Source organism: Fusarium flagelliforme (assembly GCF_020744385.1).
Source record: "Fusarium flagelliforme strain FIESC 12 MPI-CAGE-AA-0113 chromosome Unknown B0J16scaffold_2, whole genome shotgun sequence".
Lineage (NCBI taxonomy): Eukaryota > Fungi > Ascomycota > Sordariomycetes > Hypocreales > Nectriaceae > Fusarium > Fusarium flagelliforme.
The window spans coordinates 3577365-3595920 of NW_025763504.1; the positions used below are offsets into that span (position 1 = coordinate 3577365).

The 18556-nt window shown below is 47.9% G+C and overlaps 8 protein-coding genes and 1 non-coding gene across 9 annotated transcripts; 5 read left to right on the forward strand and 4 right to left on the reverse strand.

Annotated features, from left to right (window-relative positions):
* Positions 1-732: 732 nt before the first annotated feature.
* B0J16DRAFT_67156 (carbon-nitrogen hydrolase) lies at positions 733-1840 on the reverse strand. Its single transcript, XM_046134261.1, has 2 exons — positions 1698-1840; positions 733-1627 (listed from the first exon to the last, which is right to left on the reverse strand). The coding sequence occupies exons 1-2, from the start codon at positions 1740-1742 to the stop codon at positions 788-790; spliced, it is 885 nt and encodes a 294-aa protein (XP_045986826.1). The 5' UTR covers positions 1743-1840; the 3' UTR covers positions 733-787.
* Positions 1841-2293: 453 nt separating this feature from the next.
* B0J16DRAFT_333949 (uncharacterized protein) lies at positions 2294-4212 on the reverse strand. Its single transcript, XM_046126910.1, has 3 exons — positions 3938-4212; positions 3688-3888; positions 2294-3634 (listed from the first exon to the last, which is right to left on the reverse strand). The coding sequence occupies exons 1-3, from the start codon at positions 4180-4182 to the stop codon at positions 2401-2403; spliced, it is 1680 nt and encodes a 559-aa protein (XP_045986827.1). The 5' UTR covers positions 4183-4212; the 3' UTR covers positions 2294-2400.
* A 2279-nt stretch (positions 4213-6491) lies between these two features.
* Positions 6492-8102, forward strand: B0J16DRAFT_361238 (CFEM domain-containing protein; the record flags this gene model as incomplete). Its single annotated transcript, XM_046129739.1, has 4 exons — positions 6492-6599; positions 6650-6785; positions 6838-7510; positions 7564-8102. The coding sequence occupies 4 exons, from the start codon at positions 6492-6494 to the stop codon at positions 8018-8020; spliced, it is 1374 nt and encodes a 457-aa protein (XP_045986828.1). The 3' UTR covers positions 8021-8102.
* A 148-nt stretch (positions 8103-8250) lies between these two features.
* On the reverse strand, positions 8251-9041 carry B0J16DRAFT_333954 (Cupredoxin). Its single transcript, XM_046126911.1, has one exon. It carries the CDS (start codon positions 8885-8887, stop codon positions 8333-8335), a length of 555 nt encoding a protein of 184 aa, XP_045986829.1. The 5' UTR covers positions 8888-9041; the 3' UTR covers positions 8251-8332.
* A 1094-nt stretch (positions 9042-10135) lies between these two features.
* Positions 10136-11703, reverse strand: B0J16DRAFT_411568 (major facilitator superfamily domain-containing protein). Its single transcript, XM_046133249.1, has 4 exons — positions 11605-11703; positions 11319-11549; positions 11176-11268; positions 10136-11126 (listed from the first exon to the last, which is right to left on the reverse strand). Exons 1-4 carry the CDS (start codon positions 11669-11671, stop codon positions 10225-10227), a joined length of 1293 nt encoding a protein of 430 aa, XP_045986830.1. The 5' UTR covers positions 11672-11703; the 3' UTR covers positions 10136-10224.
* A 214-nt stretch (positions 11704-11917) lies between these two features.
* B0J16DRAFT_411569 (uncharacterized protein) lies at positions 11918-13454 on the forward strand. The gene is made up of 3 exons (XM_046133250.1): positions 11918-12392; positions 12472-12822; positions 12884-13454. Exons 1-3 carry the CDS (start codon positions 12075-12077, stop codon positions 13325-13327), a joined length of 1113 nt encoding a protein of 370 aa, XP_045986831.1. The 5' UTR covers positions 11918-12074; the 3' UTR covers positions 13328-13454.
* Positions 13455-13548: 94 nt separating this feature from the next.
* Positions 13549-13645, forward strand: B0J16DRAFT_t63. The gene has a single exon. It is a non-coding gene; the product is annotated as a tRNA-Ser (tRNA).
* A 243-nt stretch (positions 13646-13888) lies between these two features.
* On the forward strand, positions 13889-15199 carry B0J16DRAFT_333959 (uncharacterized protein). The gene is made up of 2 exons (XM_046126912.1): positions 13889-13997; positions 14042-15199. The coding sequence occupies exons 1-2, from the start codon at positions 13953-13955 to the stop codon at positions 15005-15007; spliced, it is 1011 nt and encodes a 336-aa protein (XP_045986832.1). The 5' UTR covers positions 13889-13952; the 3' UTR covers positions 15008-15199.
* A 462-nt stretch (positions 15200-15661) lies between these two features.
* Positions 15662-18553, forward strand: B0J16DRAFT_411571 (uncharacterized protein; the record flags this gene model as incomplete). The annotated part of the gene is made up of 5 exons (XM_046133251.1): positions 15662-16089; positions 16147-16978; positions 17025-17682; positions 17729-17958; positions 18008-18553. The coding sequence occupies exons 1-5, from the start codon at positions 15674-15676 to the stop codon at positions 18551-18553; spliced, it is 2682 nt and encodes an 893-aa protein (XP_045986833.1). The 5' UTR covers positions 15662-15673.
* Between the last annotated feature and the right edge of the window lie 3 nt (positions 18554-18556).

Here is an 18556-nt window from a genome sequence, read left to right on the forward strand (position 1 = left end):
GAGAGGATGATCTCAGGCATGCTGTTAGTAAAAGAATGAATAGTAGCCTAGAAATATACTGAATATTCCAGATACGATTCACTCATCCCCAAACTCACAAACGCCCGTCTTGCCGCTCGAAAGGCAATGCACGAATACAACACCTGGTTCCCCTCAAGCGAAGATCTAAACATCGAAAACATAACGCAAACTCGCGCTAAAATGCTCAAATCCTTCCTCGGCCACGTAGCAGACGACGAAGTTTTCATTGAGCCCCCATTCAGAGTAGACTACGGCCCCAACATGTCCGTCGGGAAACGTTTCTACGCCAACTTCAACCTAACAGTTCTAGACTCCGCCATCGTCTCTATCGGCGATAGAGTCATGATTGGACCAAATGTTATGATATCGACAGCCACTCATGAGACAGAGGTTGCTAGTCGACGGGCCAATATTGAATATGCGTATCCGATTAGTATTGGAGATGATTGCTGGATTGGAGGTGGTGTGACGATCTTGCCGGGTGTTAAGATTGGAAAGGGTTGCACTATTGGGGCGAGTAGTGTTGTTACCAGGGATATTGAGGATTGGAGTGTTGCTGTTGGTTCGCCGGCGAGGGTCGTTAGGAAGGTTAAGGAGTTGGGGGAGTTTGAGGAGGATGTGAAGACAAGTGGGGAGAATAATGGCGTTCCAGAATGATGTATCAAAAGTAGAATTGCATGCAAGGCTCTGAATTGTTGATTGCTCGGATACTTTATCATAATTCCTACCAGATAGATCAAGACACCTTTGATAGATATCTGTATTTCTATGGTCCTTCTCCAGCATTCATTCCGTACTTGTAATGCCACCCTTCGCTCTGCATATCCATCCTAATCTTATACTGCGCCTCGGCGATTCTCAAAACATCCAAATCAATCTCGACAACCTCTAGCTTCTCCTCGCCCACCTCAATCCTTCCCAAAGGCCCCAAAATCGGCATATTCACACAACTCAATCCTCCAGCATTACAAAACGCCACAGCGGCTGTGTTTTCAAAAGCTCGCGCTGTTAGGGCACAGTTGAGGAAGAGTCTCTCGGAATCAGGGTTTAGATCACCCCCTTCGTCGCCTGCGTCGCTCATGAACCAGTATGATGGGATGAAGATTATGTCTGCACCATCGTTGACGAGAGCCTTGAATGCTTCTGGGAAGGCGAGATCCCAGCAGATCAGCATTCCTGCGCGTACAGGCTTTCCGTTTGCATGTTTAAGCGGTATATCAAACGCTGTATGCGGCGTGTGCGTTGAAGATGTCAAGTGGGGTCGTTCAGGATGCCACAGGTTCTTCTTCTGGTACGCGCTGCAGATTTCACCCGTCCCCGCGGCTAGAAAGTAGGCCATGTTTCGCAGCTCTTCATCATTGCTGTTGGGGACTTTGTGCACTTCGCAGATGGTGCCAGGGACGATGTTGATGTTGAGCGCTTTAGCTAGATGCTGGTATTTTGAGAGATAGGATGCTGATTCTTTGCTCGCCGAGACGAACTCAGGATGTTCAGGTTCCCATGATGTCAAGTGAAATTCTGGAAGGAGAGCAATGTCGGCACCTTTTGATGCTGCTGCGCGAAGATGAGATTCTGCTTTGGCGAAGTTTTCTTGTAGGGCGATGGCCTGGATGAGTCAGCGGATGACATCAACGAGGAGGTCATTTATGCATAGCCGTAGACTAGGGCTGACCAACCTTTGGTTCAAACTGTATAATAGCAATCTTGCAAACCGGCGCCATCTTCAAGTCCGTTTGTCCTGTTCTCTTTAGACGAAATGTCAACTTTTTGATAAAGAATCGGCCGGGAGTTGCGGAAGTGGCAATGAATCTAGCGCATTCGAATCTCCACTATCAATTACCCTGTCACACAAGAAAAAGAATCCATAGCAGGAAGGGAAATGTGCAATAAATAAACAAATATGAGGCCCATTCCTTCTCTATTTCTTTCTCCTTTCGGAACGTCTAATTATTTTTAGATGGGCTGTTTGTGTGACACGAGATCGGAGCTGCCAATCAAGCTCAAGCTCTAAGGTGAGGGGCAAACGTGAGATCGACCTGCCAATTATGTCAGAAATCCGATGGAGGGGTAAAGAAATGTGACTGATCGGTTTTTCGAATCGTGACATGGAACTGACGTCGGAGAAAAGCAGATGAATAAGTGGAATTCTGTCATGAAGAATAAGAGGCTTATTCTGTGTCTGTCAGGTAAAGTGTCTCTGAGGGCAATGACGTCAGGGGACAAAGACTGTATCCAACTCACTTGATTCAATAATATCTGTGAATGGATGAATTATACATATTTCTATTCAAGTGAATCATGCTCTCCTTGTATGCTATGCTATACTCCGCCAAGTTATATACGAGTTTACTCAAAAATATACAGAGAATCAACCCAAGCTCAAGCCTTGCACATACGTCCATCCTGAGCAACACTCCAAACCTCACTGTTGACACCCCTCCAGTTATAAAACAGACTCTTAGGATCCCACTTCTTCTTAACAGCCATAAGTCGATCCCAGTTAGTACCATAAAAGACTTCCTTCCAGTTGGGCTGGTTAAAGTCCGCCTCATTCATATAAGTGCCACTGCCGGGCGTCACAGCGATAAGCTGAGGCATGTAAACTTCAGTAATCTTCTTCTGATCAGCCAGCATATCATCCCAACGCTTGACATCCCAGAGCGTGCCCATCTGCATCGACATAATGGCCTTGCGCCAAGCGGGAAGAACGGCGTTGGATACGCCCTTGGGAGCGTTAAATGTACCGCTGCTGCCGGCGAGGACGAGACCGCTGGAGAGGAGACTGCGGATAACCTTGCTGAAAGCGGCATAGTCGTTCTCGAGGACGGAGCGGGGGATAAGACGACCGCCGTATTGGAACTGGGAGGATTCGATGTGGCCGTTGGGAAGAGGACCATTGTACAATTCGTAATGGTCTCGGAAGCGCAATGTGCTGTAAGAAACGGTGTGCTTGAGACCCTGCTTGGTAAGGTACTCGGTGAAAGGAGCAAGAACCTTGTCCCGAACATAATCGCCGGTTGAGTTGGCGAGAGTGACAGGCTTAATGGAAAGACCGGCACCGGTAACGAGGTAAACGACCGTAGGACCATGGTCAACCATCGCAGGAAGGAGTTCATGAAACTTCTCAACCGCAGCATAATAAGCATCCTTATCCGATCCCGCACCAAGTGTAAGGGTAGCACCACCGATGGTAGAAGTCTTGTGCGCTCTCACAGTCATCGATGTAACAATCGCAAAGTTACCAGCACCGCCACCACTCAAAGCCCAGTACAAGTCGCTATTCTCATTCGCTGAAGCCCTCACGATACGACCCGCAGCAGTGACAACTTCAAACTCAAGGGTATTGTCCGCGCCAAGACCGAAACTTGTGCTTAGCGGAGAGTGACCTCCGCCCAGAGTAAAGCCGGCGAGACCAACAGTGGGACACTCGCCAGGAACCCCGGTGAGACCGTTCGCGTTGGCAAACTCGACGGCGTCAGCGCCCTGGATACCCGCGCCTAGCTTGAAGGCCGGGCCCGAGTAGTTCTTGTCAGACCATTGAATTACCTCCTTGGACTTGAGGTGGTGCGTCCAGATTGCTAGTGAGGCTGCGCCTGTGGAGCGACCGAAGTAGCTGGGAAAACGTTAGCTATCAAGCTTATTTCCGAGTAGAAACGGGTCACGTACTCGTGTGCTGTGTTGCGAATGACTAGCCGGATATTGTTATCGTTGGCGAAGCGCACGGCGGCGGCTACTTGGCGCGCGTTGGAGACCTTGACGGCGTAATTGGGGTAATTGCCAATACTGCAGGGTCGACTTTGTGCCAAGAAAGGGTCGCAGCTTTGGTTGGCGAAGAACTGTTGCATAACAGACGACGAGGACTCGATACTGCAATCACGTTAGAACACTTGGCTGACAGAGAGTTGGCCAATCTTACTGAGTCTCGGGTAGACCCCAAGCCTTCTGCAAGGCTGTACAAGCCTCCGCATCATATGTGGGATCATGGCAGGGCGAGCCGATGGGAACGGTCTTGATGAGAGCGCCATCAACGGTCTTGTTGAGGGAAGACCAGGCGTTGGTGGAGGGCCAGCAAGCGTCGCTAGGCATGCACCGACATTTGGAGTTTGGGCTAGCGCCTAAAGCTGCTAGCGGTAGAAGCGCCAAGGAGAGAAGGGTCTTCATTGTAGCGGCTTGGCTTTTGAACGAGTGATGGACGGACGGTAGTAGAGAAGCTTGGTACAACAGACAGGATGAACTGGTATTTATTCTGCTTTTACAATTGCTATCTGGTTACATCTGTTGGTTGACACATGCATGCATGAATGATCAGGATTCCAACCCTCAAGGGTCTCGACTAACATAGTTTGACAGCTGTTGGTCGAGATTCCCGGATGCAAGGGTCCCCGCTGGGTGAATGACCATTCTGGGCAGGTCGACTCTCCCCAGACACAGGGGAGATGCAACGCTGTAAGGATGTCATGCCTCTATTTTTGATAGCCGAAGCTGCAAGTCGGAAATTAGAGATGAAAAAAGAATGGAAGACAACGAGAACCTCGGGAAGTGACCTTGGCGACCTTGGCTGCTGCGGGAAGTGGCCTTGGATCAGCAGACAAGACAGCGGAAGGTTAGCGGAAGGTATTCGGAAGACGGGATCCTTGAAGCCACGTGCAATTGAATGTCGATCCGGAACAAAGGAGCGAAGATCAGTTCAGAGCGGAAAGGAACAATAGAGTTGATTGCAAGAATCAATTAATTCATGAATGACCCTAACAAGTCGTTTAACGAGTCAAGTCAAAGTTGAGTGGATCAACAGAGTTAAGAGAGAACGAAAATGGCAGAGAACAAAGAATCAGGCCCACTTCCGCCACGTCGGCAGGGCTCTCTCCATTGATGGCTAGCCAAGTTCATACACTCAGCCCACGAGGTTTCAGCTGTACCAAGCCATCAAACCTGAAAACACGCACGATGCACTTGCTGGCTTCCATCCGAACTCCTAATCATTGCATCGTCATATTTCATTATCTCGAATGCCGACAACACCATCATGTACGCAATACCATTACTCGCTGCGAGGTCATGACTCAAATATCCCTCTAGCCTTGCCCCAGTGCACTACACTCAGGGGCAGGGGTCTTAAGCTCCCCACTGTACTCAACAATTTCAGGCCTAGTGGCATCATGTCTTCAGCGGTGGGTAGTAATTAAAAGGGAAGACAAACGGCGGGCAGCCATGAAAAGTTGTACTAACGAAACACTTTCCCAAAGTGTTAAAGAACAGAGACTCAAGTATGCCACTAGATGGCGAGCCGCTTGTTTTATTCCGAAAGTGCGGTTGATAAGAACTAGATAGATGTTCCTTAGTGAGGTCGGTGGCTGCAAGCGCATTGTCTTATTAAGGTACTTGTAAGCGGTTCTCCAGTTTTGTCGTTTGATCGTATCGCTGTTCTTAGCTGATGCTACTTTCAATTGATGTCCTGTTCCTTCTTCTCTTTGCATTGCTGCAGGTGTCATCGGAAAAAGTATACTTCCCCTTCGTGGTCACCCTACAGTCGAGGCATGACAGTTGATCTCATTGCCATGCTAAAGTTAAAATACTTACTAAGTATGCGTAGATTATTACAAACCGCCCATATTAAGTCAGTCACCGCTATGATGACGTTTATTAGTGAATATGGACCGATTTACAGGAAAGGTTTATCCGTACATCCAGTAAATTACTCACCTGCGTTGAACGATGGCGGATTGACTCCGCGTCAGGGTGTCAGGAGATCGACCGAGAGAGCATGGACGTCAGAATACTTGGGACAGTTTATGTGGATTCAGGTGGGCTTTCGGACTGCTTATTTTTGACGCTATCCACCGACCCTGTTACCAGAAAAGGCTAATGGCATATCAACCCTGAGTCGCTGTAGATCTGCGGGCCTTCGGGAATCGATTACGGCTAAGAAGGAAAAGTATGGAGCTTGTAGATCACGCTTTGGCCGTGGAGCCCAGGAAGAATTGGAGTAGTCGACGCTGTTGAATAAATTTTGGTAGTGTTTCATGATTAATCTCTTCTTGGCTATGCCTACCTGGGAGTAGAGATCAATCTAGTTTTCCTTTCCAAGCCTCTACCGGTAATCAAAAATGGCTTCCATGCAGCTTAGTAGCCATATACTACTGTGCAGTAGGTGCCACATTAGTCTCTCCACTGCTGGATCTGGTATGTCACGACTGATTCGGATTTTCCGTCTGTGCACGTCCGACCGTCACGCTCTGTACAATAGATGGTCTAATCTCTTCTACTGCCGTAAACTAACCACCGGTCTCCTGGGTCAAGCTATCTGTGGTTCAGGGCTGATCGGATCCGCTGCTTATATGTATTCCCCCATCCCGTCCCTTCCCACCTGCCGTTAAAGGAAAGACAAAAGAAGCAATGCGTGTCTCTCTTTAACCCTCCGACTTGACGTTTATCTTTTTTTGGTTTCCTTTTAGGGACACCTGTCTCACATAATGAAGCTATTCCGTGGCATCCTTGCTTGCCTCGTGGCTTTGCCTTTGGCGTTAGCTGCCTTGGATCACGACTCTGGTTTGATCTTGGGTACTTTGCCCAGTTGTGCGGTATGTACCAGACATTGCTTGAAGTGTGACATGTGACTGATTGTTTATAGGCAAAATGTCTTGTAAACAACGTTCTGCAGTCCACCTGTGGTCTCGACGACGTTGAATGCACATGTACAAATGAACATCTACAAGCACAAGTCGAAAAATGTGTTCTGGCTGAATGCACAGTCAAAGAAGCCTTATGTAACCAACCTCGATAGTCTTCCATGTTGTTCATCTACTTACAACCCCCCAGTTACAAAGAACACCACCATGAATCTCTGCGGCGCCCCCGTTCGAAGCGAAAAAGCAGGATTTGTCCTCCTCAACGATGTAATGGGGACCTTGTCAGGCGTTTTCTGTCTTACCCGCTTCGTTACAAAATTTGCCTATAAACTCCCCTTTGGTATAGACGATATGCTCATGCTTATCACGATGCTCCTCTCCATCCCGTGCATCTGTATCAACTCATACGGACTTGCGCACAATGGTATCGGCACCGACATCTGGACCTTAACGCCCGATCAGATCACAAGCTTTGGTCGCAACTTTTATGCCCTCGCTATCATGTACTTCTTGTTGCAGACCACGCTCAAGTTAACGCTTGTCTTCTTCTACCTTCGCATCTTCCCGGCTGCTAAATTTAGAAGGACTCTTTGGGGAACGGTGGCGTTTATAACGGCTTATGGAATTACTTTTGTGCTTGTTGCTATCCTTCAATGCCAGCCGATAAGTTACTTTTGGACAAAGTGGGATCACGAACACGAGGGCAAATGTGCCAGTATCAACGCGATTACCTGGTCGAGTGCCGCTATCAACATCGCCATGGATTTCTGGATTCTGGGTCTTCCTCTTACGCAGCTTAGGAAAATGAGCCTGGACTGGAGGAAGAAGATTGCTATTGGATTGATGTTCAGCGCTGGCATCTTGTAAGTCTACTCAACTACCTATTCTAATGCCCTCGAGACTAACATAGATCTAGTGTCACTATCATGAGCATCCTCCGTCTCTACGCCACTGTCGTTGCCGGAAGGGACCCCCAGAATAATGTATCATGGGAATACTCCCCCGCCATCAAGTGGTCCACCATCGAAACCAACGTCGGCATCTGGTGCGCCTGCATGCCTACCATCCGCGTCCTATTCGTCCGTCTCTTCCCCAAGATTCTCGGCGAGTCCACACGCTACATCAACTACGGCAGCAGCAAGGGCCCGAACAGCAGAGCTCCTGGCAAGAGCGGAAACCAGATGTCTCTGGGTACAACTTCCAAGGTTGATAGGGCGCCGCGCGGAAAGATTAGTCCTGCTGGGATTACTTGCGATCGAACGTATGATGTGGAGTATGCGGATAATGATGAGGCGTATTTGGTTCATATGAAGGAGTTGAATCTTCCGATTCATGGAACCAGGTCAGGGGCGGAGTCTTTGGAGTCACTGTGAGCAATAACAGTTGCTCATTTAATGTCTAATGAGTCTTGTAAAATAGAGATATAATAAATTGATACCCTTGCATTAGGTGGAGCAAAGTTCGCATCATGCTTTCATGTCACTCAGCTAGTGGTCAGCAACATAAAAGGTTGAAGTCTATTGAAAGTCGAATATATATATCTCGAAAGGAATGAAGAAAAGTAGAAAGCAAACCGCTATTCTATACTCAGAACCTAATCACCGCCCCCATCCCCAATTATCTTCACTAGGAAGTTAAAGAAAGTCCACTCAGTCTAGCTGAATCCGTCAATCACAAAGAGCTTCTTAGAAGCCGTCGTTGGGCCTGGGGTTAGGAATGACCTTTCCACCCTGCTCAACCGGGGGAATGACAGAAACACCAGTCAAAGCAGCAAGCTCCTTGTGTCGTCTGAGGCTGAAGTCTTGGTTATCAAAGTTCTGGTTGATAACACCCGCCATGCCCATCTGGCAATGATTGCCCTTCTGCTGAGGGCAGTAGTACCAGATTGGCTTGGTATCCTCGACCACGATCTGGAAGACATCGGGAGCTTGGCCTTCCATGGTGGCGAAGTTGAAGCCAGCGAAGAAACCGGTACCGTCAGCGAGAGGCTTGCAAGGCTCGCCAAAGCTGGACTGGGCAACGGAGTGGTTGGCAGGGAGGAAGTGCCATTCGACGATGTCACCGATTTCAGCGACGACGTTGTCGGGGTCGAAGCGGAGACCGCCAAGGCCGGCGTTGACGAAGTGGGTTACTCCGGTGAGGGCGACGGTCTTGTCGGGGTGTGAGCGAACGGTCTTGGAAGCCGGAGCTGCAAGGACAGCAGAGGCGAGGAGAGAGATGGAGAAGATCTTGGAGAACATTTTGATTTGGTGTTGTAGATGAAGATGGTTTTGTTGTTGTAGAAGTGAGAGAAGATGAAGTGGATGTGAGTTTGTTATAAGTGAAGAGCTTGAGTTAATTGATTGTGTTGTAGTGAAGTGATAGTGATGATGAGAATTGTCAACTGAGAGAAGATATCATGCCGTTATATACAAATCAGAGTCTCTCAAGAAATCTATTCTCATCATACAGAATATCAGCTTAACATTGTCGCCATCTCACATCGCCTCACCTCACCTCAGCTGGGAATAGCAACAGCTCAACTCAGCCCGACCAAAATTCCGGAACCCTTTTCTCCCGAGGCCTGTCAACCATGTGTTACTCTGACTTGATTGGTCCTAAGCCATTATAACTGGGCTTAGAAGCTGACATGCGGTATTCTCGGCATCGTCAGCGGGCTTTGGCACTAGCTCCCACAACTGCGCCTCAACGTGCTTGGGAAAATCAGAATCTTATTTTTATCCAAATTTGAAGGTTTGGATTGGATATTTCGGTATTGGTTTACTTTGACAGGTGGTATTCCCACGGGAGGAAGATATCCGGTTGTCGGAAGCTTACCCGTAGGACATGCACTGCACAACCTTTCAACAGTCCTCCGCCACATGATGGGAGATTCACTACGGGACATTCGGTTGAAGAGCGGAGTATAGCTCTACTTTCAGTGATCTCGGGAGTTATGGGTAAGCCGACGATCAGCTTGGCAGTTCGTTAGATTACCTCTTCGCTTTGGGGCAATGGTCTCACTCAGCGGTGTTTGGCTATCCTCAACGGCGATAATAAAATCCAAGCCCACTTTTCAACGTGCCGGAATCCGAACTGATTCTCTTTCCTTGGGGTTTCTTCTGTGACATCTTCACTTTTTCAAGCAATGCGAGAGTGAACAAAAAGACGGTAACAGACATGGCCCCCATATTATAAGCATAAGACCACGTGTGGAAGGAAGAAAGTCACTCTAATTAGATAGCCCGTTTGTTTTACACGACATATGTTTAGTGTGTTACTAAAGTCCTTCTCAGCGTTGTGCACCTTTGTGGAAAAGGCGGAGTCAGCATACCAGATGAAAGTGACATCCAACACACTTGATTCTTCCTCCGGCATGTCGCCAATGAAGGGAGTTGTCAATGTCATTATTGCATTTGATATAGGAACTTTGATTTGTTGGCATACTTCTAACCGTATTTAGATAGTGCAAGTCATAAAAAAGAACTTGCGTAGTATTTATAGTCCGTCTACCAGGATGATCCCAGAAGTCACCTCCTCTTACCATAGCAGTGCAACTTGAGGTACAGTGTATTCTTCTGCTGCCAATTGTTCCATCTCAAAATGCAGAAATCTTCCATCCCCCAGCAACTCCCCTCGCAACACAAAACGCCGCACAGGCGACCATATAAAACCCACCAGCAAAAGCAATCAACTTCTCATAGCCATTCTCCCCATCCAAAAGCGATCCAGCGATGGGAATTCCCACCAGAGCGCCAAAGCTCGCAACGAAGTAAGCCATCCCGTTAGATTTCCCGTAATCTTCAATTCTACAAACTCGAGATATGCACACTGGGGATAGACTAATCGCAGCGCCGGACCAAAAGCCAAACAGTACGGAGAATGCCATTACACGAGGGTGAGAGTCGCCTGCTGTGAGCCAAAGGGCCAGGACGAAGGCCCCGCATGATAGTGATGTGAATATCATGGTGTTGAAGGCGCCGAAGCGGTCAGCTATGTAACCTGGTAAGACTCGTCCTGGTATAGCGCCTGTGTTGAGAAGGACGTTGAGAAGGTATGCTTCCTCAGGAGCGAAGTTGTATGCTAGAGCGTATGAGCACAGGTATGTGTACGGTATAAAGACTGCGAATTCGACAAGGAATATCGCCACAACAGTGACAGAGAAGTTCATATCCTTGAAAAGTCCAAAGTCGATGTATAGTTTTGGCTTGGCGATCGGCGGAATTCGCTTTCGTAGACAGATATTGGCGATGATGAGAAGACCGAGTGACAAGAATGCGATCACCCGGATCGCCCAAGGGAAGCCAATGCGCGGTGTGAGGTAGAGAATGATGAGTGAGAAGACGATACCGCCGATACCACCCGCTGAGCAAGCGACGCCTGTTGCGAAGGCTCGACGTTTGCAGAACCAGTGGCCAATGGCTGATAGGCTGGGAGTGAAAATGAGTGATGAGGATATACCGCCCAAGACGCCAAAAGAAAGGAGGAATTGGTAGTAAGCTATCAGGGTTAGCGATGAATTTCAGCACTTGTATAGAGAATCGCTTACCGGTAGATAAGCTCATAAATATAAGACAAAGCACAACGCCAATTGAACCAGGTAATATCAAAACTCTTATATCATATGCATCAAAGATTGGACCTAGTAACAAATTAACCAAAAACCCCATCATCTTCATCGAGATCACGTACCAACTTGAGCACCGCAAGCAGTGATGAAAAAGGCATAGCAACTGAAGATCCAGCCGATTTTACTCTCACTTATCCCGGCTAGTTCATTCTTTGCGATCCATGCTTGGAGAACGGCGAGGGTGTTGAGTAAGCCCATGGGTGGTACCATAGCGCACCAGGCGCCGAGGACGACTAGCCATGCTTTTGTTCCGCCTTCTGGATATGTGGTCTCGTCATTTGTCTCGTCGAGAACTGGTACGTTTGGGTTAGTAAGGGAGTTAAAAGGGTGCAAGATTTGGGGGATTACTCTGTAGGTCAACGGTTTGTTGAGATTGGGGTACAGTCTCCGCAGGTATTGGCCTTGTTTCTTGCATTCTCTGGTGGTGTTTCCTGGGGAAATGTCAAGTCTACAAGGCAATACGATCTTCGCTGTGAAAATATAAAATTGCAACCGTGATTCTTATGTAAATGATAGAAAGAAAAGCTTTCCCCGCCCTAATTGCAAAAAGGGTAAAGCTTGTACAGAGGGCGCAGATGGAGCGACGATCACTGCACACCCAAATACGATCACCGAAGTGAGAATGTCATTGAATAGAATCCTGGACAATCATATTCCAATACAAGCAGTAATACCACAAACTTCACATACCCAGAAATACGTGACAAGCTGTAAAAGCTGAAGCACAGTTAATCATGCATTACTGAGTCCATATGACCTGGGTCTGTCCAATAATATCTCATCTGTAAGCGACAGTTTAAAAGGTGAACCAACAGGCAATGCATCAACTTCCTTACTGCAAAATACCTCAACCTGGCAAAATGAGTGTAACAAGCCTAGATGTACTCGATGATAACCACCGAAATGCACTAAATCGAGCGATTACCAACATTCTGAGCACGAAAGTAGCTGAAGTCGCATATGCTCAAATGCTGGATGGCCTACCTACGCAAGACGCGTTATGGGACAGCTTTGACTTCGTCGAGGATCATCCTGTTGAGAGTATGGGGCACTCCGAGATCTGTCCAAGCTTTATCGAGAAGGCTCGCGAGCATAGAAAGGGATTCGAGCTTGGTCGTCTTAATTTTGAAGCCGAGGCAAGTTGACCATTTCTTCAAGCATTCCCTTAGAGTGTATGCCTCCTGTACCCGAGACCATCTTTCTCATACTCTATAGACTTTGCAATGCTTCCAAGATGAACCTGTTGGGTCAGATGGGTTCAACCTTCGTCTGATAGAGCTTGTAGCTATTGCTTGTCATCAAATTGGCGCCTACATCTACGATCTAGATGAAGGGGCACATAAAAACAAGCTCTACCAAGACTGGAGAAACAAGGTTTTGAAAGAAAAAGAACAAGACGTAGAGGAGCGGAGGTTCTATAATCCGCCTCCTACCGCGTTTTCTCATCCAGCATATCGATATCCTGAGCAATACCCAAGAGGTCTTGCTGACGTAGCCGGATATTGGGCTGAGTCCAAGATCTTTGGTGGTGTTGTGGTTTTTGATCGAGGCGAGACGGAAGAGGAGGTGAGTTTACCCAACAACAAAGGCTTAATGGCAAACGCTGATACAATACCGTCTTGAATAGTGCAAGTCTATGTGGATTCACGGCGATCTAAACAGGGGCCCAATGACTCTCTATCCCCCAACAAAAGATCAGTTTGACTCTCTAATAAGCTTCCTCATGTCACCTCCAGAATCTATTCCAGAGTGCCCGCTTCCTATTCATGGAACAAAGATCAACCGACCTCGATGGCACCCTTACGATGCCTTTGCAGAGTATCACATCTTCCGAGATCGATATGAGAGGAAATTACCTCCACAGCCACCGCGACAGGGATGTGTTCGGAATGGTGTGGATTGGCCAGAGCTTAGCGATCGGCAAGTTCTGCTGTTGCATGGGCATGTAAATGATCAGGGTGAACCTTATGTGACCGAGGAAGAATGCGATGCAGCGGAGGAGAGGATACGGAATATTACGCCCTCTTCGCCGTTATGGAGATCATTCGGCGATATGAGCTTATATCGATAAACTGAATTAGAAATAAACTTACTTTCAACGCGTGGATAGAAACGTTAAGCAAGGTTCAGATAGACAAGATTTTATATGCTATGTATCACGAAGGTCGAAGATAACTAGAAGATTAACTAAGAAATAGATGCATGCTCAGTCTGTTACTTTATTTCCTCCAGGACATGACACATTTGCAACTGCTGCGCTATATAATACGTAATTTGAAGACTTTACAGTATGACAACGTGGCCGAGTGGTTAAGGCGATGCCCTGCTATCTTTCGAGACATCATAGGCATTGTGTTCGCACGCGTAGGTTCGAATCCTGCCGTTGTCGTTCATTTTTACATCTTTCTGTACTTTTTAGTTTCCCATTCTGTTGAGCCTTGACTTTGTCTCTATTTCTGAATCGCAATACCATTCTCCTCTTTGCCCTGTATTTTCCATGGGTTAATTGCCTCTACAAAGTCTCAGCGCAATACAGCAGCACAAGCCAATCAGCCTCCACTGGAAGTGGACCTCCAATCTCACTATCTTGCTGACAGTCATCAACGCGTTTTCGCAACAAGCTCCTTTAAACACCCCATTACCGCCAAGAAGCCAAGACTTAGACCTGGAAACAATACCAGTTATAGTTGAGCAACATGGGTTCTTTCCTATCGCGAAATGAATTCCCTGTTGAAGGCCGAGTAAGTCTCATTCCCAGCATTGCAGCGTCAACTAATATCACCAGACAGTCTTCATCACGGGCGGTTCTCGCGGTTTAGGTCTCGCAGCAGCATGTCAACTCGCATCCAAAGGCGCAAACGTCGCCATTGGCGCCCGAGACCCTGAAGTTCTAAAAGAAGCTCTCGCGCAAGTCGAGCAATCTGCTCGTTCTTCCGACCAGCGCTTCTTCTCGCTCACAGCCGATGTGACGAAAGCTGAAGAGTGTAAACGAGTCATTGCTGAAGTGACAGTCTGGAACGATGATACTCCACCGGATATCGTGTGGTGTTGCAGTGGGAGTGCGCATCCTACCTTGTTTGTCGATACGCCGGTCGAGCAGCTCCAGACTATGATGGACAGTAATTACTTTTCTAGTGCTTATATGGCACACGCTACGCTTAATGCTTGGTTGAAACCTGATGTAACCAAGAAAACGTCCGAGAAGAAGGCATTGGCAGCGCGTCATATCATCTTCACTGGCTCATTCGTCTCTCTCTACAGCTTTGCCGGTTTCACACCCTACTCCCCATCAAAAGCTGCCATCCGATCCCTATCAGACTCTTTATCCCAAGAGATGAACCTCTACGCAGGCGCACACCCTGATGAACCTCGCGTGCGCGTCCACACAGTCTTTCCAGCCACGATGCCGACGAAATCACTAGACGACGAGAATCGTGTCAAGACAGACGTGACAAAAGCTTTGGAAGAAGGAGATCAGATACTCACACCCGATGAATGCGCCAGAAGGGCAATTGCGGGACTTGAGAGGGGAGAAGAGCTTGTTGCTACAAGCACGATTATTAGATTGGTCATGACGACTGTTATGGGCGGTGCTATAAGAGGAGGATTTTGGACGGGGCTAGTTAACACAATGTTGAGTTGGGTTGTTATGATTGTTATGGTGTTTAGTAGATGGGATATGGATGTCAAGGTTAGGAATTGGGGGAGGAAGCATGGCTCAAGTGGGAAGGCTGTGAAGGCTTCAGAGTAGTGGACGAACATAGCTCATAGTGTGCGAGGCTTGCTATCTGTTGTCTTGGACTGATCATCTTTGTGAGTCGTCAGTAACGTTACTCGCATTGGAAGATAAGGAACCCAAGTTTCGCATTGAGATTTGTGTCACGTTCCCGGCTTTTTCCCTCGCAGGCACAAAATTCCAAGCGTCCAATAGCGGCTGTTCAAGGATGTGTTGGTTGTGTAAGTTCGTACTAGACACAAGTGGTCTGTTGCACAACTAGCTATTTGTTTCAGCTTGTATCCGAAAGGCCGCAGAAGAAGTAGCCTATGGGCTGAATTGGCCCACAAGTAACATATGGTCGACCTCTCGACTCTAAAGCGGAGGCTGTGGCTTTTACTTTGTTGCCTCTTTCCTCGAATTTTGGGGCCAGGGATTGGCTAACATGAAGCCACAATCGCCCGACAGCAGTAGAACAAGGCTCTGCAAGGGCGATTAGGCTAACTGCAGACAATTGATCTTACGTGCATTCGGGGAAGCAAAAGATTGATGCGCGCAAGCGACACAGCCTACTCGAGGCAGCCACAAGGCAACTTCCTGCCAATGAACCCGTCGGTTCAAAAGCAGGCCCTCAGAAAATCGAGGCCCCGAATTTCCATTCCTCATCACTCTTCTCACACTCCCACCTCATTTTGAACTACCATGGATCCATTGTCAATTATTGCCGGCGTAGCTGGAATCGCTACAGCGGGGACACAGATTTCACGCACACTATTTCATCTTATACGAGCAGCGCGTAATGCCCCGCAAGAGATTGAACGTATTGCCAGTGAGATGTTGTGTTTGACTGACACTCTTGAGCATCTGCATGATATCCTCAAAACAGGACAATCATATACAAGACCATCATATCTTGACGCTATCAGTCATGTCATCAAGAACATTCAAGCGACTCAAGATGAGATTTCCAACATGGTTGCTGACACGACCATCCTTGCCAAACTCAGATGGGTTAAGAAGGCTGCGGGGTTTCTGTCTGACATTGAGAAGCACAAGGTTACCCTGACATTGCAGATTTCTATCTTGTCAACAGCAATCTTGGTCAAGTCCAATACTGAGTAAGTCAGGTTTGAGTCCCGCAAATTGCAGCCGGACAATCTTGCTAACCCTCCAAGGCCATCTTCCAGCAATGAAAGAAACGACAACAGATTTCGGCTCCAGGCTGAGAGTCTTGTTGAGGCTGGCCAATCGTCTTTACAGAGGGACACCTCGCAACATCAAATCTCGCATCCACCCAGAGGAAGAGCACCAAGCCCGCCGGTTCGCACCACCAAAGAACTTCCCAGTCCAGTACTCGAATCCGAAGTACCTGGACACGCACACCCAGATGACCTTTATGGACAATCGAGCACAATTGAAGACAATTTTAGTGTATCAGAGGAAGCAGTTGATGGGATGAACTCTGCTCTAGTCAGAGGCTCAAAAGTAGCTACCAGCAAAGGTAAAGAGAAAGAACTTGGCGAAAGCGAGTCTCACCGAACGATAGCTGGTTTCGATCCACTTTCTGGCGGACGAGTTGCCCAGTTCGGTCGAAAGTTTCACCTCAAAGGTGATGCAGCAACATTCCTGTACAAACTCGTCTTTTTGAATGAGATACCAGCTCATACAACCAGCACCTTTTCTGATGGTACTACTGAGAGCGGACACAGTGAGGACTCAACTACTTCTAGCGGGTATATCCATGAAGCCTGGGAAGAGGGCGAGGTCGGATCTCCCGCAAAGTACGTGTATCGAAATTTTCAAGAGCCTGGAAGAGTAGTCAATCAGCTACTTCTCGATTGGACGTCACTGAGTGAGAGTGAAATCGCGAGCGGGAATGCAGATTCACAAACCACTACGACGTCGGCGCCTTCCAGGCCTTCGAGGTCTGCTTATGTCGAGAGTGACGATGAAAGTGAGGAAGAATATAGAGTTTTTCGTCAAGGTGAAAACGGCACTTGGCGCGCAGTAAGTGACACGAACCTAGACATGCAACCTACTCACAATGGCTTAGGAAAAGAAAGAAAAGCCTAGCTCCACAGCAGCACAGGCGGGCAAGGATACTGAGATCCCAAATTTGGACCGTCTTCGCCAAAGGTTCCTCCGTAAGAGTCGTCAAGGGCACGATGAACCAAGGATGCCAACGCATGAGCCACGGACGACAAGGGTTGAGTATGAGCAACCTGCCGTTCGGAATGATTCCGAAAGGTTTCCTGACAATCCGATGTACCAACAACAAAGAAACTGTTTCAGACCAATAATGAGACCAAGGCCTCGTTTTCTTACGCCGCCACCGCCTCCTTCAACTCTACCTCCGCAAGATGCACCTCCATCTCCATCTCCTCCAGACGCTCCCATATGGATTCCCACGAAGCCCAAGTTCCAGAAACCCCATGTTGTTGTACTCCCACCAGTGGACATGGCTGATTCCGAGATCGGATCAATGACCCCCGAACTTGACGTTTCATCGTGTTTAAACATGAGCATTGTTAGACAGAATGAGAACATCATCTGGAACTTAGACGAGTTCGTCATCAAGAACAGAATCCCCGGTAAAGCCATCATGGGAAGTCTTGTTGGGGACAAATCAGCTAGGAACCCACATGGTATGGATTTGGCCCATACGTTAATCCAAGGTCAGAATATGAAATTGGTGTATATTCGAGGCAACGGTATGGAGCACTATTAATGTTTAGTCCCCTACTAATGATTATATAGGCCTGGGCGAGACCTGGTTTATGAACGAACAACCAGTCTTCCTCCAATTCTTCCACTGCGGGTATCTACCGCAATTCTATCCCGCAAAGGAAACCGACGCTGCAGCCATGGAAAAAGAGTATGTATCCGTCGGAGACGAATGGGCTAGCTTCGAGGCTTTGAGCCAACTTGGACTGTCTGTTAAGGGAAGGGAAGAGGGTAGAGTCCTTTTGGATCCCAGCACAACATGGGTAAGTCCGGAATTCAGCGTTTCAGCAGCCTCTCTAATCTCATGTGCAGTCCATTGTAAAGGAACTCGCAATGACAACACTCCAGTTGAGCAGTATGCGACAGAGGCGTCTCTTCACATCGACGTTTTATAATTCGATATCTACATTCCGACAGAAGCACTGTGGGGAGGTCGCGAAACCGTTGTTTCTCAAGAGCAACTCGACTACTGGACCACAGCCAGATTTAGACTTGACCAGCGAGAAACCCGATGTCTTGAGCTTTTTAGTCAAGGACGAAGACGGTTCAGACGAGACCAAGGTCGAGAAGCAGGAAACGCAGCGTCTTCGACCTCAGATCTCTATTACCCCACCAATTACACCACAAGACACATCTTCACCCGAACTTGATAAGAGTGACGTCGGCTCAACAGAGTCTTCCAGATCACGGATATCTAGATTCATGAAGCGGTACACGACGGGGCGAAGGCAGAGCCACTTGTCGCCTCCGCTATATCACTATAATTCGAAGAGCAGCGAGAGCAGTCAGTTGTCCGAAGATGATGGCAAGAGGCCAGTGACACCTACCGACTCTGGTATTGGAAGTTCAGTTGACTAAGTG

Bases quoted from the DNA above. Each gene is read 5' to 3' on its own strand.
- B0J16DRAFT_411569 (XM_046133250.1), top strand. From the start codon at position 12,075: ATGCATCAACTTCCTTACTGCAAAATACCTCAACCTGGCAAAATGAGT. The intron at 12,393-12,471 runs GCAAGTTGACCA...CATACTCTATAG, and splicing joins GTCTTAATTTTGAAGCCGAG to ACTTTGCAATGCTTCCAAGA. The intron at 12,823-12,883 runs GTGAGTTTACCC...CGTCTTGAATAG, and splicing joins GAGGCGAGACGGAAGAGGAG to TGCAAGTCTATGTGGATTCA.
- B0J16DRAFT_333954 (XM_046126911.1), bottom strand. From the start codon at position 8,887: ATGTTCTCCAAGATCTTCTCCATCTCTCTCCTCGCCTCTGCTGTCCTT.
- B0J16DRAFT_333949 (XM_046126910.1), bottom strand. From the start codon at position 4,182: ATGAAGACCCTTCTCTCCTTGGCGCTTCTACCGCTAGCAGCTTTAGGC. The intron at 3,889-3,937 runs GTAAGATTGGCC...ACGTGATTGCAG, and splicing joins TGGGGTCTACCCGAGACTCA to TATCGAGTCCTCGTCGTCTG. The intron at 3,635-3,687 runs GTACGTGACCCG...ACGTTTTCCCAG, and splicing joins ATTCGCAACACAGCACACGA to CTACTTCGGTCGCTCCACAG.
- B0J16DRAFT_67156 (XM_046134261.1), bottom strand. From the start codon at position 1,742: ATGGCGCCGGTTTGCAAGATTGCTATTATACAGTTTGAACCAAAG. The intron at 1,628-1,697 runs GTTGGTCAGCCC...TGACTCATCCAG, and splicing joins TTATACAGTTTGAACCAAAG to GCCATCGCCCTACAAGAAAA.
- B0J16DRAFT_411568 (XM_046133249.1), bottom strand. From the start codon at position 11,671: ATGCAAGAAACAAGGCCAATACCTGCGGAGACTGTACCCCAATCTCAA. The intron at 11,550-11,604 runs GTAATCCCCCAA...CAAACGTACCAG, and splicing joins ACAAACCGTTGACCTACAGA to TTCTCGACGAGACAAATGAC. The intron at 11,269-11,318 runs GTACGTGATCTC...ATTTGTTACTAG, and splicing joins TGCTTGCGGTGCTCAAGTTG to GTCCAATCTTTGATGCATAT.
- B0J16DRAFT_333959 (XM_046126912.1), top strand. From the start codon at position 13,953: ATGGGTTCTTTCCTATCGCGAAATGAATTCCCTGTTGAAGGCCGA. The intron at 13,998-14,041 runs GTAAGTCTCATT...TAATATCACCAG, and splicing joins AATTCCCTGTTGAAGGCCGA to ACAGTCTTCATCACGGGCGG.